Source organism: Haliaeetus albicilla, chromosome 27, assembly GCF_947461875.1.
Source record: "Haliaeetus albicilla chromosome 27, bHalAlb1.1, whole genome shotgun sequence".
In the NCBI taxonomy this organism is placed as follows: domain Eukaryota; kingdom Metazoa; phylum Chordata; class Aves; order Accipitriformes; family Accipitridae; genus Haliaeetus; species Haliaeetus albicilla.
The window spans coordinates 22738939-22757155 of record NC_091509.1 but is presented as its reverse complement, the minus strand read 5'-3'; the positions used below and the strand labels follow the sequence as shown (position 1 = coordinate 22757155).

At 40.5% G+C, this 18217-nt stretch overlaps 1 protein-coding gene across 5 annotated transcripts in view; it reads left to right on the top strand.

Moving 5' to 3' along the window:
- The window catches only part of JAKMIP2 (janus kinase and microtubule interacting protein 2), a 70775-nt gene that overhangs the window by 36587 nt on the left and 15971 nt on the right, over nucleotides 1–18217 (top strand). For all 5 annotated transcript variants that reach the window (XM_069772543.1, XM_069772542.1, XM_069772541.1 and 2 more), the window contains 13 exons: nucleotides 1947–2156; nucleotides 3056–3154; nucleotides 5081–5227; nucleotides 7041–7181; nucleotides 8117–8173; nucleotides 10031–10150; nucleotides 10620–10748; nucleotides 11743–11826; nucleotides 12129–12191; nucleotides 13778–13876; nucleotides 16527–16625; nucleotides 16962–17015; nucleotides 17871–17936. In XM_069772543.1, coding sequence (XP_069628644.1) covers nucleotides 1947–2156; nucleotides 3056–3154; nucleotides 5081–5227; nucleotides 7041–7181; nucleotides 8117–8173; nucleotides 10031–10150; nucleotides 10620–10748; nucleotides 11743–11826; nucleotides 12129–12191; nucleotides 13778–13876; nucleotides 16527–16625; nucleotides 16962–17015; nucleotides 17871–17936 — 1368 coding nt within the window. The remainder of the gene's footprint in view (nucleotides 1–1946; nucleotides 2157–3055; nucleotides 3155–5080; nucleotides 5228–7040; nucleotides 7182–8116; nucleotides 8174–10030; nucleotides 10151–10619; nucleotides 10749–11742; nucleotides 11827–12128; nucleotides 12192–13777; nucleotides 13877–16526; nucleotides 16626–16961; nucleotides 17016–17870; nucleotides 17937–18217) is intronic.

The following is an 18217-nucleotide window of genomic DNA, read 5'->3' as shown; positions in this document are numbered from 1 at the left end:
ACCAAAACAGTTTGTGTGAACTCTTACACTGTAGTGAGTTTGCCTCTTGTGCCTCTTAGCTTTTGTGAATAACAGAACTCTGCAATGTACTTCAGTTTGCAAAAGTATTGCAAACTTCTCACTGTTGTTTCTCAGCAGTAAATAGATCACGATGAGTCAGCTAGAGCTACTACTGTGATGGCAGCTAACACCTTAGAGTGATTGGCTTAATCCATAAGGATTTGGCTTGCTGAGATGCTAATACATGTGCAATGCAAAGTGTTAGAAAAAGAGTGTTTGCATCTGCACTTGCAGTTTGTTAGTTTCTCTAGCCCTTGTGATGGTATCCTAAATGCATCAAACCGTGGCAGGGTATCTTTTGGTTTGGTCTTGGCATAGCCTTCAGTAATTACTGGGGAAAATGAGAACAAAATGAGGCCCACATCAGCAATGGTGCAAGTTGTCATGTTTCCCTATCATCTGGGGAGCTGGACCTGCTTGCAACAGTGAAAGGTTTGACTTGAAAACTGGAATTCAAGATTCAACAGTTAAGTAAAAGAAATAGTAATTTAAACTGTCAAGAAAGATTTTTTTTTTTTTTTTTTGGTCTCCCCTCCCCCAATTCAAAGTCTGTGTACTGGAGGTATACTCTTGTGTTGCCAAAATGCTCAATATAGCACAGACTAGTAGTGGTGGATTCTTCCAAATTTTGACCTTTCTTGTTACTTTGATCCCCATTTGCAGTTCTGTGTAGCCATGAGGACAAACTACTTTTCTTTTTTTCTCAGCTGAAATTGAGGATCTGTTTTCAGGGTTTTAATATAAAAAAGGAACTATAGTGAAATTCAGGATAAAACTGAGCCATTTAGTAACATTAAGATCAGCTCAGGTTCCACCTATGTATTGTATGATTTTATCTTTAGCAACTGTTGAAGGCTATTTACTCGCATAAGAACCTTGAACAAGTCCAGAGTTATTTTTATCTGACTTACAATGAATTTGGAAACCACTTGTGTATTGCTATCAGAGTGGAGGAAGTTACATCAGAGTGACATCTAGTTAATGGAGATCAGAATCTAGCCTTACTCATTTGAAAAATACTTTGGGGAGAATTTTAGCAAGCCTAGGAAGCTGCAAGACCAGAAAGTATCTCTGGAAGCTTCAGGCAAAATTTAGCGTAGATATTCTTGTTTTCAGGGAATGATTTGTATCATTCCCAGATAATAGTATTTTTATTTTGCCAGAGTGATTTGCAAATTCTGGTTCACCAGTTTTTCTTGAGGTCAATGATGTTAGCAGCTTTGTATCAATTTTTATGGTTACAGGGCTTGTATGGGCTGATATTATTCTAAGTTTTAATCCAAAATTTTCCTCTCAGCCATCATTCTTGAAGTTGCTGTGAGGTGAAATAAGAGGCAGTTCTTTTTGTCTTGTATAGTCCTGGGCAGAAATGTGGTGATAATACAATGAATAGCCTTGAGTTTGCACTCAGCAGATTAGTAACATGGCAATCAGCTTTAAGAAATACTGGGTCTGCACAGATCTTCTGTTTGTGAGAATTGGACTGTCACCTCTACTGTCTCAGCTAATGTAGCTCCATTTACACAAGCAGGAGCTAGTCTCAATTTTTTGGGGGTTGTCAGAGTTTATACTTATTTTTCACTAGTAAAAGTAACTGAACAAAATGCAGTGTGAAAGCCTGAACTCTTCATCCAATTATCTGTTAACACATCATACTGTGCTCAGTTCCTCGGCTTCACTCTGTGTAAAGCTGGTGAATATGCCAATGTACGGTAATGGCTGAAACCTCAAAGTGTATCATTTTACAAGCCTGGTGCAGTATGATATAGTAGATTTAAGTGGTGAACACTGCTATTAAGTAAATCGTATACTACTAGATTGGAGAAGGCTGAAATGCTGTTGCCTTTACACAGTAATATTGTTGTTCTGGTGTTTCTCTCATTCAGATGGACGAGATCAAGGCTAAAGACAGGATCATATTTTCCTTGGAGAAAGAACTGGAGACACAGACAGGCTATGTGCAGAAGCTGCAGCTGCAGAAGGAAGCTCTGGATGAACAGCTCTTCTTGGTGAAGGAGGCAGAGTGTAACATGAGCAGTCCCAAGAGAGAGATCCCAGGAAGGGCTGGAGATGGTTCAGAGCACTGCAGCAGCCCTGTACGCAGGTTTTACTGGCCCCTGCAAAACAGAAACATGGCAGTGTTTCTCTTGCTTAAATATTTTCTCAGGCCCTGGGGAAACATTTGCACTCTTATTCACTACAGAGAAGCTATGTCCATAGATTCTTCAGTGAGGATGCTAGTGGGACAAACCTTTGTAAGGCTGTTTCCTCAGTTGCTCTATTTACAAATATAAAAGTTCTTAAATAATTAGTGCCCCTTTGAAAGAATTATTCCATGAATATAACTACCTGGATAGCATGCATCCTCAAAAAACAGATAGAATTGGGAAGATGGGCAGAGAGAAGTCTGGGATGGGCAATCTGGGAGATTCTTAGGAGATCCTCCTCTTTCTCTGTCTTATTCTCCACATATATAGCCCTTGCTGTCATTCACAAAGCATGCAACTCACTGGTTGTGTGACTAAATATATGATGTTTACAAAACAAATGTGTATATATACACATATCTACACATATACGAATGAGGAATAAGAAAGTAATTGCAATTGATACTGAAAGGGATATCCTTACTTTTTCACCTGACATAGTGGCTCAGCAAATAGAAGCAATGTATAGGAAAAGGCAATTAAAATTAGAATCTCTTAGCTTTTTGCTTTTTCTTTCCCATCATAAAAAAATATCAACATCTGTTTTGGTTGTTTTCTCTTTATTTTTTTAAACAGTTGAAAATTTTCAATTAAAGTGTCCCCAAAACCAGATACTTTCTTCCAAAAATGTGTATTTGCCAGCATGTTCAATACTATAAAAATCCGTAAATATAATTTGTTGATGATGACAGCCTAAGTTGACTGGTGTGTGGTTTTTGAGGATTCTGTTCCCAAGCATGTATTTTGAAAAGAATCAGTAACTGTATTATGTTGTTGCCAATGAACAGGACTTGCGCAGAAACCAGAAGAGGATAGCAGAGCTGAATGCCACAATCCGGAAGCTGGAAGACAGGAACACGTTGCTTGTTGATGAACGAAACGAACTGGTGTGTGAGCTTTGTGCTATCTGACACAGGAGGTTGGGACCCTTAGGGAAAGGCAAAGAGGAAGATCCAAGGATGGTAGACAGTGATGAATATGCCTTTTCCATCCATCAAGCTAGTCACTGAGGAGGCTGAGGATGATTTTTTTAATCCTAGAATTAAACAGTAATTTCATTGAAGTTATATGAGTACAAAATCACAATGAAAGTTGAGGCAGAGAGGCTTGTAGGTTTCTATATAAATGCTTATGTTCCCTCCCTGACCTTTAGAGCATACTACAGTGTATGGTGAGACTTACCTTGTAAATGAAATAATGTATGTAGTCCAGTGTTTGACCAGGTTGAGAATAGTTAAATATTGGATCTAGGGAGAATGGACAACGGTGAATTGATCCCTTTATCTGATTTACTCCTAGGTGGTGGTACCTGTGTGTTGAAGTCAGCACCCTGGCTTTTTAACTTGTCCATAGTTCTACTTCTTTGATTAAGGATGAGGGTGGTGAAATTCAACTCTTGATATTTTTTATTTTGTTCCTGAGCTAGGAGACCTAATGCACTCCTTTCATATCAATTTAGCTGGCTTGGGTGTCCTCAATGTTCTTAATGTAATATTTGCAAAATAATGTCTTATCAAGATTGCAAATTACAAATATCTGAAGACAGACACATGAACATATGAAAAGCTCTCAACCCCCAAGTTTCTGTGATACCGAGTAGCTTGGAGTCTGAAGAGTCAGCTTTATTAGCTGTTCCATGTCATTAAATATTCAGCCTACTTCTTCACCAGGAAAAAAACCAAAAAAACATTTTAAAAGGCTTCTAAGCTGTATCTTGCACAATGTGACTACAATGAACACATTTTGTTAAATGTGACCAGGAGTACTGCTGAAAATACCATACACTTTAAGATACATTCAGACTAGCAACAACCAGCTTCATTCTTAGGGTAGGACAAATGGTTGTTTTGCCCACAACTGTGCTGATCAAAGATGTAACTGCTTCCTAGCTGCTCCCGCCTTTTCTGTTAGCAGAAGGGATCTTCAGGTACTTGGTAACCTGCTTCAGGCAAAATCACTGGGTTAGTTTAAATAGCCTAGTAAGATGATGTGATGATGTAAGCAGATGTGGTTAACTGTTCTTAATAGCTACAGAAAACTCTTGCAGTCCTTTCCTCAGCAGAACTGCAGGGAGCAGGAACCTCCCAGTGACAAATAGTAATACAGAACTGGGACAGTGCCTTTGTTACGTAGATCGTCCAGGCACAAAGATGATGTCTTTCCACAGCCACAAGCCATCTTCTTTGTCCTCCCTTAGGAAAAGAAATTATATCTATAAAACACTCAGTATTACTGGATGGAACTAATTTTTCAGAGGAAGAGATCTTGGTTAAAACTCTAGTTGTACCAATACTGGAACTTCCAAGCATGCCATAAGATACCTTCCTATCTTACGGGATTTGTTGATTAAAACAAAGTTCATTGTGCATATGCACAAGTATGTCACTGTGTGGCATTAAAGACCAGACTTACAACTATGTTGTTATTGCTGTGATCCAGACTGAGTATGTACCTATGCAAATCTGTCTTTCAATGAGAAAATCAGTGGGTTTCTTGCAGATAAAGCACAGGTCGTTTTGGGCTTTTGTAGCAGCTTTGCAGTTGCCTGACTGTGTGTTGGGTTGCTTCATCTCTATGTCTGCGTTTTCCCATAGATAAAGACATCTTTCAAAAACAGATATGCAGAATTATGCTTTGAGATATATGGAAAAAGTTACAGAAGCTGTAAGCATCAGTTCCATTAGATCACTTTGTCTGGCATTTTACTGGGACGGTAGTCCAACAGGGAAGTAAAAATATTTCTAACAAAGGAGGGAGAAAAAATATCTTTTATTTGGATTATTTACAAGTATTAATTGCTATTATCAATCCAGTTGAAGCGTGTCCGAGAAGCTGAGAAACAATGTAAACCTCTTCTGGAAAAGAACAAGTGCCTCACGAAGAGGAATGATGAACTTATGCAGTCTTTGCAGCGCATGGAAGATAAACTCAAAGCAGTCACTAAAGAAAATATAGAAATGGTTGGTACTGAAGAGCAAAATGAGGATTACTATATGATCTATGTCTGTTATGATGGCCACATCTGCATGGTGTATGCCTGTATATACTTAGAGAAAATGTGTTGTATATAGCTTGTAATAATATTGATAATATATAGCCATGCCTAGGTCTGTATATAATAGACTTACATACTATAACATTGTGTATTATCCATACATGTGCAATATATTTAAGTGAATGCATAATCTCAGTCTTTAATACTATCCCCCAAATTAGAATATTGAGTTTCAGTTGTTTTTAAAAAGGAAAAAGAAAAAAAAATGTTGTATCATTGAGTCATATTCCACTGTGCTATTTTGCATCTGGAACTCAAAAAGGAAGCTAAGACCAATGTTTTCAGCCAGCATGATGTTCATTTTTGAATGTACATGTTCCTCTTAGAGCTGATGATGGCAAAGTAAAGTTCTGGTCTGCCACTGAGCACATACAGTCTTTCCATAAAACATACACAGAGTAGAAGGATATGGGAAAGGGAGAATAGTGGTGTTGTAAATTTGGCTAGAGTTAGAAATTTCACATATCGGGGCTACGTGAAGCAGGGTCAAAACAGTTATGTCTGTGTATCATTCAAATGGAATTCCACTGAGAATCAGTCAGAATCCAGTCCCTACACATGCACTGATGTTGCTTTGGCATTCATAAAAAAAGGAGGTGAAAGTTTTGGGTTGCCAGATGTAAGTTGGCAGGCTGAGAAGACTTCCTCTGCTAACTGTGTTTGTGTGTCTTGTCTCTGGCTTGCAATAGCCACTGTCCTCATCTTGAGCAGGCTGACTGTTCTGCAATGGATGCGGCTTTCCTGCCGATTAGGATGAGATGATCAGATTCACTTTCTTGTCTTGTAGAAAAAAGACTTTAGTGTTACAAGGTTAATCCACTTTAAGACTCTGCAATTCACCCATGCCCTGAAGACAGATAAACTTATTGCAGGTGTTGCAGATCAGAATTCTTCTTCCACAGCTGTGGTAGTACAGATCACAGCCCCTTAGGATCTGCCACAGCAAAGAGAAGGGACTTGGGAATCCGCATGCATTAGACATTAGTGGGCAGCACCACTGGTGCATATATGCACACACAGCACATATGTTCTAACTTGGCTCCTTCACATCTGATTTTTACATTATAGATTTTTTTACATTATATATTACTTCCAAATTATGGAAATTAGCAAGCTGTGGGTGGCTAGAGTAATTCTCATGGGCCGTAGCCATCTCTTCTCCCATACATACTCAGGAGCAGGCAGGATGTGGACTTCTAGTTAGAATAGATCTGGTACCACATTTTTTGCCTTTCCTCCTCTTCTGACTAGATGTATGTCTTTCACATGACTAAAGCATGTCCATTTCCTCACTGTATATGGTCATATGATGGGTATCAGTAAGGGCATGGGGTTGTAGGGATAGATGCTATTTGCATACCCACTGGACAGGTAGGGGCCTGAACTATATTTGCCACATTTTGGGGCATCTTGATGCATGGCAAAGGAAAAGCTACCGTATATGACCTTTAAGGGCTGCTGTAGAGGTTATATTGCCACACAATAAGTAAACAGATAAAGCTTTGTCATTCTGGTTGAAGAACTTGGCCTTGCTGTGCTGCTTTATTGTTAAGAAGTGCTGATGGCTATTAATAAAGTTATAAAAATGGTGTAGCTGAAGCATATTTAAAGGGCTGTACAGCTTAAATGAAAGATAAAGTCTAATTTTTAACTGAAAGGTGGTCTTTTGTCTTTTAATTGCTGGATCTTACTTTGTCTGTTTCTTCTTCTTACCATAGAGAGAAAAGATGACATCACATCCTCCTCTAAAGAAATTAAGATCTCTCAATGACCTGGATCAGGCTAATGAGGAGCAAGAAACTGAATTCTTAAAGCTTCAGGTCATAGAACAACAGAACATAATTGATGAGTTAACAAGGGTATGTCCAGAGCACCAGGAAATTAGGAATGATTCCTGTGTACAGTTCACCACTGATAGTATTTCTTCTTATAACTAGAGGTCTGAGGGTTAATATCTTATTTTACTTTTAACACCTGCAAATTTTTAGGTGTAGGTATGCAAGGGTGCAGTTTAACTGAATTTCTAGTGGGGCATCAGCTGCTACAACTCAAAAGCATAACTCTTGTGTGTGAATTGAGCTCTAGAAATGAACACAGACTAAGAACCGTGGAGCTTGGGAAGATACCTACATGTTCACAAGGCTGTGTCACGCTGGTTTACCATTATAACTAAGCCACCATTCAAAGTTTCCTTAACAAGAGGCAGGCACACAGCGCGATACCATGTGCTGGGAAAGTGTGTGCTGCTGGACAGTGGTTCACTAGTTCTTCTGTCATTTAATACTGACAATCCCTTTTTCAGCTGACTTTGCATTATGATGTTGAGGGGAAGGAGAAAGAGACTCCAAAACAGGCTGTTGCCTCTTCTAAGACATCATTGCTAGGAGTGGTGAGATCAACACTACCGTCATTTAATGACTTGAGACAGAGGCAGCATCTCTGCAGGGAAGGCAGACAGCCTCTCATACAAAGCCCAGACTAGTCCCCTGCAACAAGCCTCCCATTTTAACAGGAAATCCATCAGTGCATGTCATTTGACAGCCTGTCAAGGCAACTGCACAACAAGGCTGGGGGGCAAGGGGTTCAGGTATCCCATCTTCCCTTCTTCAAGTGGTTTTCAGCTGACACATGTACAGACTTGGATGAGAGTCATCCCTTCCACCTGGAATCAGATTCCTGTTTGAATGTATGAACAGAGAGTCAGTGGAAGCCCAGTGATTTATTTTCTCTGTGGATTTGGCCTTCTACAGCTGCAAAAGAGAAGAGAGAGTAACTTTTTAATCTTATTTTTCAGGACAGGGAGAAACTTATTCGTCGCAGAAAGCATAAAAGGAGCTCAAAGCCAATTAAGGTAAGAGGAAAAATTGTTTTCAGCTTATAAAAATACTAGTAGGCTCTGTAGGAAAACACACTTTGCAATCTGATTAAAGAGAGCTTTGTGGATTATAACAATTGCTTTAGTGACCAGGTTTATAAATACCTTAGTTACTTTGGGAGAGCTTTCTAAGTCTACTTTGAAATTCAGTTAAGGGTGTGTAACTCTTTTATTTTCAGCAAAGTGGGACTTTTCCCCCCCCCTCTCTGAAATAGTAAAAATCTCCTTTCCATCTGGTTTCTGTAAATATTGGTCTCAAGGTCTGTTATGCTGAGATGTATTTACATTTCCAGAGACCTTCCCATCTATCTTCTGCTATTTATTTTTCACAGTACATACAGGCTAAAACAAAATCCTTGTACATCTTTATTCTTCAGGTGGAAGTTTCTGCCTGAGAAATTGTCAGTCTCTCCTGCTCAGTTCCACAGGCCTTTGGCTGCCCCTTGTATTACCCTGAATTGGGTCAAGTCTAAAGTTGGTATATTTTACAACAATTTTAGAGCTGAGTAGTCAGTAGTGGTTCAAATATCTCCTTTATCAGCTAGATGTGAAGAATGACTTTGCAACAGCGATGTCCCACCTCCAGAAAGCAGAAATACTGTGTAGGAAACAGAGCTTGGTTGCTCTTTGTCCTCCAAGGACATCCCTTAGTATGTCAGTCATGTTCAGCAAAAGTAATGCAACTCTCTCCTACACACAGAGAATTTCAGACCAGTAAATCCTAGATGTGTCATCACATTGTTTCTATATGGGTTCTGAAGCAATACACAGCAGGCGTAACTGGGAGACAAGGACGAAAAAGTATTTTCATCAGTCAACTTAATTTCTAAGCCAGAGATTATAACATGGGACAATATGGCTATTGTCTTCACTTGGAAATATAAGGAACAAAAAAAGATAATATATGCAAAAGGCTATTGGCATCTTTGGTACATGTTTTTCGTGTGATTCAAATTCCAGGTTTAGAAGGTTGTAACCTGTCAGCAAAAGTGAAAAATGTTGCAAAGCAGAAGCGCATCTTAAATGCTCGTCGATCAGTTTCTCTGCAGAATTATTCATAAGCCAAGTATTTAAATGCTTAGATATGTACCCTGAAACTAAGCCTGCAGGGTCAAGCATCTATACCTTCATAGGACAGGACTCACAGTTTTCATTTGATTTAATTCAGTTACTGAGATTGGAGATAGTGAGGTGTCAGACATACAAACAGTGTAGTGTGAACAATCTCTTACAATATGTGGCAGTTACTGTAGTACTGGAAAGATGTGTGAGATAAAAGTTCCTTCACGCTAGTTTTTTATTACCATAGCTTTCACTCACTTACTCCAACAGCAATGTCAGTGAGAGAAGCACTGAGATATTAAAAATTTCGGTAGTATCCGTAAGACAAGGAGGGTTCCCTGTTCTGCACAGGTTTCCAGCTCTGTATGGTGTTATCTTTGCACACCAGTCTGCATGTTGACAGGTGTCTTCTGAACAGCTTTGGGATTAACAAAACAATTCTCCTGCCTTCCTGCAAGGACAGAGACTTTTCCTTTGGCATGTTGCTTCTCCCATTATGTTTTCCAAGTCTTAGACTGAGCCAGATCCTCAGCTTAGAAAAATTAATCAGCAAACTCATTCTTCACCAGCGCAAGACCTAATCTTCAATATGGTTCCCTTCAGGTTTGTTTGGAGATGGTAATTGCAGGGGTAGCCCATTGCTCTTTTTTCACGTGCTGCCTTTTTTAAGTAACTAGCAATGTGATTTTTGAACTAACCTTTCCCTCCCCATCAGAAACTCATGCTACCTGTTTCCAAGGAGATTCAGAAATCATGTTTTCCCTTCTTTAGAGACATGTGGTAGATACAGTTTTTGGGTACGATGATGATTCTATGGACTCTGAAACATCCTCTGTGGCCTCATATAGAACAGATAGAACACCAGCAACCCCAGATGATGATCTAGATGAGGTAAGATCTGACTCTTTCCATAGGCAAGGACAGGTTTTCAAGAGACTGACTTGCAAAACAAATGGCCAGGCTCTCAAAACCACTTAGGTTTTTATAGTGCATATTGAGTGATAAGTTCTTCATTAAGTTTGGCCTCAAGTTTGGCTACTGATATACTGAAATGCTGAGAGGTTTTTTCAAAATCTAGTCCATAGAGTCCACAGCTATGACTTCATTGCAATCTGAGATGATTTTTTTTCCTCTCCCCTTAAAGGAAATAAACCTAGCACATTTCTTTTAGCTTAAAGACATATAAACACTGTATAAATTCCACATTCTTATTACTTCATATTACAGCAAGCTCACCATAAAAGTTATTTGAATCAAGACCTGTAAACCAGCTGTTGTGCTTAACAAATCACACTTGCATTCTTTGCTTTGGCAGTGCTTTACTGTCTGGGGCTTAGACATGTCCTTTCTTATACCTCAGGGTTTAGCAGCGGAAGAATCAGAGCTGCGGTTTCGACAGCTGACAAAGGAATACCAGGCCCTGCAGAGAGCGTATGCACTACTGCAGGAGCAGACAGGAGGCATCATAGATGCTGAAAGAGAAGCCAAGGTCAGTAGTTGTTTGAGGGTAAAAGCATTTCATTGCTATCAGGACATGCAAACCCCTCAAAGTGACATACAAGGGAATGGAGTTACATACAACATCCATACAACTGAGAGTTGTCCATTTCACTCATTTGCTGAGTACATTTAAAGAGAGTGACAATTAAGAATGGATGCAATCACTCAGTTTACAAGGGGCTGTCCTCCACCTGAACCTGAAAACTCTGTAGTTAGGCAGGCATGCCAAAGCAGGTAATTCTGCAGTTTGGCACAGAATCACAAGGGTTTTCTCATCTTTTGCCCGCCCGGGTGTGAAGAGGTTGGGTTTTAAAGGTAAGTGGAGGCCTGTGGGTTTTCACAAAGGCACACATTGCACCAATTTTAAGAATATTCACCTCAGTGTTTCTAATGGAGAAATGCAAATTACATTCAAATTTGAACATGATGCAGACTACAGTAAACCTTCCAAGGCTAAAAATGTTGTCCCTCTAATAAAATCATAGAATCATTCAGGCTGGAAGGGACCTTGGGTGATCTCCAGCCCAAATTCCTGCTCAAAGCAGTGTCAGCTCTGAGATAGGTTGTTTAGCACTTTATTGAGTCAGCTCTTGAAGTCCCCCTAGGCAGTTATGATTGCTTCTTTCCACTACCTTTTGCCACTCTCATCTACTAAGCACTTTTCTTCAGTTCAGGGACTGCCCCTTACTAGGGTCTTCCAGCAAAGCCTGTCACCCCAAATACCTGAGCTTGTGTTTCACTACTCTAATGCAATACACAGTAATAACAGTCGAGTGGGGAGACGGGGCTGATCTACCACTCCGTTCCCTTGTGTCATCTGTATGCTAATGGCACAAAACACTGCTGAGCCAGAATCTTTGTAACGATTACTTACTCAGTAGAAGCAACAGCATAAACCTAGACTCTGCTGTGTTTCGTTTCCTTTTAATACCAGTCACATTGCTGTCTTTGTTACTGTTTAACGATGTGCTTGACTTCAACAGGCTCAGGAGCAGCTCCAAGCTGAAGTCCAGAGATATAAAGCCAAAATAGAAGATCTGGAGAAAACTTTAGCACAGAAAGGGCAGGTAAGCACTTCTTGTGTATTTTCTTTTCCTATTTTGGATCTTACCTGCTCTGCTTACAAAATACGTAGCACAATTTCAGTATAGACTTTTATGAGACATAATGTGGCTGTTCAGTAAACAGGCAGGTCTAGCGAGTTCAGAAGCCATGCTACAGCTTGATAGACTAATATGTTGTTACTCTGTAAATGACAGTTCGTTCCTGTAGGATTTTAAAGCCTGAATATTGTGGCTCCAATTTTCAATAAACACGCCCAACTTCATGGAGTTTGATTATTCTGTAATAGTACTGCTTCATCCGACAGGACTCGCACTGGGTGGAAGACAAACAGCTTTTCATTAAGAGGAACCAAGAGCTTTTAGACAAGGTATGTTCCCAAGTTTTGCGTGTTCACTCTGAATGGTAATCTGGATCCTACAATACACTTTTTGGACATGCAGTTTGGTGCTTATAGGTGTAGTATAAGGATAGAACAGCATAGATTAATATGGATAGGATAACATATGGAAAGACAAGCCCTCTCCAGCTCTGCATAGGCACTGTTGTTGCTGGCAGTTGCTGATGCACCAGCTCTGCTGGTAAGCTCTAGCCTGAGAGCTGGAAGCTCTGCTCATCGTTCTGGCTCTGACATGCAGACCTTTGTGTTCCAGTAGCATTGCAGTGAAGTCTACTGCTGCTGCTGTACTGGCAGGATGTTTTGAGCTTAGCTTTTATGTGTGAAACAGCAGTAGAAATGCAGTCACCCTCCGATGCTAGGACCCTTTCATACTCCCTAGTCGCTGTGTGTTCTGTATATTTTTAAGGGCTTAAAGTCATCCCTAGGTCCAGTGGAACTTGTACTGCTCAGTCCTTTGGTACCTTTAGGAATAGCACTTGTTTGTGTGTATATATATATTTGTATGTATGTATATATATTTTTAACCGTAGAATATAAGGATACAAAGGACCTCAACGTTGCTTGCATATCACCAACAGTAACAGCAGTGGCCATACATATGACTGCCATCAGCAAGAGGCCATAACTCCAGCTCTCCTGCTGTCTTTCACCTCCCCAGATGAGGTCTTTTAGCCTGTGTTCCTCCCCTTCCATAAACACACCTAATAAATCTCCGGCCCTGTGCCATCCTTTGCTATCCAGACAAACTGACCCATGGGAGCTCCTTTGACCTGAGTCTTACCATGCTCCCTAGCTGTCTTTGTCTGGGCAGTACTGAGACAACCTGACTGCAAAACACATGTCCAGGCACTGGCTGGAGACTTGCAGAAGAGAGCAGGCTGAGGAGCTAGTGGTGTTGTCGAGAACAAGCAAGCAATGGGTGGTATTTAAGTCTATCTGCTAATTGACAGAGCTACTTGTGTGGAGATGCTTGCCATGCAGTTCACACAAGTGCTTGCATGGCTGGGATGGCTGCTCAGTTAACTGCCTCCACAAAGACAGCTCTCCCTGCGTGCCATTTGTGCTTCATGTTCTGCACACTGGGAATCTCTGGTCTAGACCAAGCTCTTCTCCAAGGCAGGTGCAGCTGTTTCTGTGTCATTCCTGATAGATGCTTATCCAACCTGTTCCCAGAGTCATCCAACAATAATGTCTCCACATCCCTCCCCAGACAATCTATTCCACTGCTTTACCATGAGAGCAGTATGTTTAATAGCTAATGCAGACTAATCTAATAGCTAACCTGACACCTCTGTAGAGTTAACTTCCCTGCTGATTTTCACTAGGATTGGATTCTTTTAGGAAAACCTCCAGCCTAAGCATTTTATGATGTTTAGGAAATTGATAAGCAGAAGTTCACTTGTAAACTAAAGACTCACTGAGGTAAAACAGCAAGTAGTGAATCATCTCTAGAGTTTGGATTTTGCACTGCCTATGCTACCTCAACTACTGCTCACCAAATATTCAGTGTTTCTTCTAACAGTCGCACAGATCCTGAATTTACATATTTCTTTTAGATAGAGAAACTGGAAGCAGAAAACAACCGTCTGCAACAGGAGCTGCAGGATGCCCGAGACCAGAATGAGCTGCTGGAGTTCCGCAACCTTGAGCTGGAGGTGATGGATGAGCTTGTTATAGTAGAGTTGGTAGCAAATTAAACTAATGCACTTGCACTGGACACCAACTTTAATCAAGTGTTTACACAAGCATTGTAGTGATATAACAGAGTAACAAATCAAGCCCAGCATTTGTAATTGTGAGCTGAAGTATGTCAGCTCTAATATCCTGGAAATAGTAAGCTCCATACTTCACTGGTTCACCTCTCTCTGAGCTAGGTGCCCAGTGTGCATAGATAAGCTTAGCTGATTAATGTCAGCATGGCTTTTAGTTACCACACCTGCGGATATGGTTTTTCTAGTACTTTGGAGCAGTCTGTTGTCAACATGCTTTGTTCTTATTGCTGGCCTAGAGTCTACTAAAATCAACAGAAATTAATTACATTTAAATTAACCAAATAAGCAAGGCTTAAACCCCATCCTCATGTACTTTGCTCAGGGCTGCATTCTGGTTCACAGCTAAGATCCCTCCTGAGAGTAGGCATCCAGGGTTTTTTTTGTTTGTTTTTGGTTTTTTTTTCATGAACCTGAGCAGGAGGAGAAAGAAATGTTGAGCGTACTTTTATCTTTAATAGCTGAAGAGTAGAGTGTTCCTCTAAGAAGTCAGAGATGCAGGTACAGTTCCCTCTTCAAGGTCTTCAAAGCCCTGTTTCCCCCTATGAAAATCTTACTGCTGATCTATAAATTATACTGGCTTTGTTCTTTTCCCCTCTTCCAGCAAGGGTGATGAGAGAAGAGTTCAAGTTTCATTGAGAGTGCTGCTGTGAGGAGAAGTGCACCTCTCTAGCCCAGTGCTTGAAGGACTGAAACTGTTTGAAGTTTAATTCAGCAATGATCGATGAAATTGCATAAGCAGTTGTAAGAGAAAGTATCAGACCCAGGGCTGTTGTCTTCCAGTACCACACCTATAGGGCTGAAACGGTTGTACCTTGTCCCTTCTGACCCAGCAAATCTTGAATTCTTTTCTCTGGAGGGACTTGGCTGTGAGAGGAGAGGGGGACTGTCCTACCCAAACCAATCTGTACTGGGTGATTAGAGCACTCTTCGTTACAGAGGAGAAATGGGCACATTGGCTCCTGCAGCAGAGGGAGCTGAAGTCAGGTCCGCGACAGCCCGCAGGGCACTCTGGCTCTGCTGGGAGATGCCTGTGGATCCCCAGGGCTGCTGATGTGGGCTGGGCTGTGCTCGGGGCTGGTGATGCCAGTGCTGCCACCCTGCTGTGAGTATCTGAGGACAGCTAGGGTACAGGGCCAAGGTGCCCAAGAACACAGGCTCCCTGGATACAGGTTTGCAACAGCTTCTGTGCTATTGATTCCTGAGGCACTTTGATCTCACTGGACCTCAGTTTCCTGCCACTGTGGTGGGGATAAGAGACATTTCATACAGGTGAATGTGGTCTTGCTCCTATAGCCTTTATCATCATTCTTGCCAATGCTGGCACATGTGAAAAGCCAACAGTGCCTGCCTATGTGCGTATAGTGCTTGGCCAGGAGTTGTCCTAATTTGTGTCTTGAGGCTGTGGGCCCTAGCACAATGAATAGCAACAGCCTGTCTGCCCACTTGTGAGCACTGTCACTTTTGCAAGCACTGTACATGTTCCCTGTTGAGCAGCTCTCCTCATGACCTGTATTAAGTAAGAAAGACCCCACAGGCAACACTGGAGATTGATGGAGAAGCTCCAGAAGCCTCTGCAGGTGGCCAGAGGACTGGGTCAGACCTCGATCTCCCTCTTCCCAGACTGCTCCTGGTTACAGATTCTTGTTATGAGCACCAACTGACAAAAACTTCCACCTGGTCTTTGGTCCAGTATAAGCTGGTTTATTTCTCAGTTGTTCTTTTCAGTTGCTGTCCAAGGCCTTATATATTTGACATTCAGAGCTTGTAGGTAACACAGAGCCTTTCCTGGCTCTCATGAATCAGTGCTGTGACAGATTTGTCCCTTATTTACAGAAATTTCCCACAGTTTTACCTGACAGCTGTGTCTCCATATGACATGGAACTGGACTGATCAAGTGAATTATGTGTTCATAAACCAAAAATGTATTTGAAAGTGAAATTTGATCTTCGCTTCTGTGCTTGCCTGAATACCTGAAAGGGATGAGAAATAACATCTTCAAATTTTTATTTTTGTCTTTGGTCCTTTAAAACTGGACAAATATTTGTAGATTCTATGCAATGAAGGTGTATAGATAGCTAAATTAATCAACTTTTTGGAACTTACTACTTTCTACAGATATTAGAACATACAACATACTAGGATGAGCAAATGTGTAATCTGAGTATCCTAGTAGTCTTAAGTCAAATACCTGTTTCTAAAGGCAGTATTTACAACAATATATAGTTGCTCGACGCTTCATTAAGCAAATCACTTGAGTCTTAGCCAGGTGACAGCCTTTCCACAGACAATTTGTGAATTGACATAATTAATCAAATAAATAATCTCCTGTAAAATAATTAGCTTGGGTTTAGGATCCTATCCTACTTGGCACACTGTTTTTCAGACTAGGTCTAAAGGTTTCTTTGACTTGTAAACTGAAGAGCTTGGCTTTGTAAAGCATGATACAAACAGTAGCTGTGGCATTTTAATGAGTTGTGTATGCATCTCCTTCATTCTAATATGTTCTCTGGTATCTTTTCAATTTATTTTCAGGAAAGAGAGAGACGGTCCCCACCATTTAATCTCCAGATTCACCCATTCTCAGATGGTGTGAGTGCTCTGCAGATCTACTGCATGAAGGAAGGGGTTAAGGTAGGTCAGTTTTATAAGGCAGCACTTCTAACTACAGGAGTGGTGGGTGCTGCCCATATAACACATTACATTCACCTCTGCTAATAACTCCACTAAACTTTAAGCATTTAAACTCAGTCTAATGTAAGAGTGTGCGATGACTGACACAATTGAATTGGACTCATAATTTTCACCATAATGATAAAACCTGGCTCAAAGGCAACTGAAATCAGTGTGTGATGCATTTCCGTGGGATGAAACAAAATGGTCAATTTCAGCATGCTTTGTAGGAGGGACGAATATTGCAGCTGTGATAAAATGTGCATGTCATGCCTTTACCTTATTCTCTCTTTGCAGGATGTCAGCATCCCAGACCTCATAAAGCAGTTAGACATCCTAGGTGATAATGGGGTAAGTTAAAGTGGGAGATATTTTCCCTTTACAAGCTGCACTTTGTACAGTAGAGTAAGTGAAATCTGTAATTATCATGACTATTTTCTAAGATGCTTGTTAAATTACGTAATATCAGAACAATTCATTTAAGGAGTGTTTATGTCTGTAAGTTAAGGATTTGTGAGACTTCAATAGTCTGAGAACTAGTAATGAAGTAGCAGCTTTAACATCCGGTTTAGCAGACTGGGAAGAATGTCCAAGGCCACTGATACTTGGAACTGGGCCTGACTGCACTCCAGTCATTCAGGAAAGCATGTGAATTAGTTTGGCAGTCTGAGCCAACCACATCTTCATCAGGACTGGGATTCCTCTGCAAACAGTTTCATAAACATGCAAGAATTAAATCCCTTGTGCCTTGCTAAGTGGGCATTGGTGCCCACTTCAGTCACACGTGTAAAAGAGATCATCCTCTATCTCTGGCCAACTTTAGATATGTTTTAAGAAAGTGTATAAGAAATAAAAATGAAGGATCATGATTGTCAATTCACATGCTGGTGTAAACGAGCATTATTTTTACAAAAGCTTTAATGGAAATTCAGCTTTGTAGAACTAGCATGAAGACAAATGGGTCTCAGTTTACATTTCTCATAAGGTGTAACGGAATGAAAACATATAGTTAGTCCATATCATGCAGAAAGGCAAAAGCAGTGTTCTTTTTAATATGTTAACAGACTCTGAATGTTTTGATGGGAATAGGATACCCGTACTACAGGGATCCCCTGAAAACTATAGACCTAGTCTGTAGCCTGGACTATCTTTATTCATGCAGGAAATTGCTGCCAATTTTTTTCTTCCCTTTCTTTTTCTTCACAGAATTTAAGAAATGAAGAACAAGTGGCCATAATTCAGGCTTCCACTGTATTGTCCTTGGCAGAAAAGGTAAATTTGCTTTTCTCATGTGTTATCTAAGGCCTCATCTAACACTGGAAATTTTCTGCTCTGTTGTTGTTAATATTGTCAAACTTTCTAGTGTAGGAAGTGATTCCCCAGGTAAAGTAAACTGTGCCAGCACAGTCCCAAACACCTTGCTTAAGCAGGAAAAATACTAAACACAGCTGGCCCAAGCTGTGAAGTCAAAACAACTGTCAAATGAAACTTGCAACTGTAAACTGAATGAGAAACCATCAGACATTTAAGCCATAATTAGTTATAGCATGGGA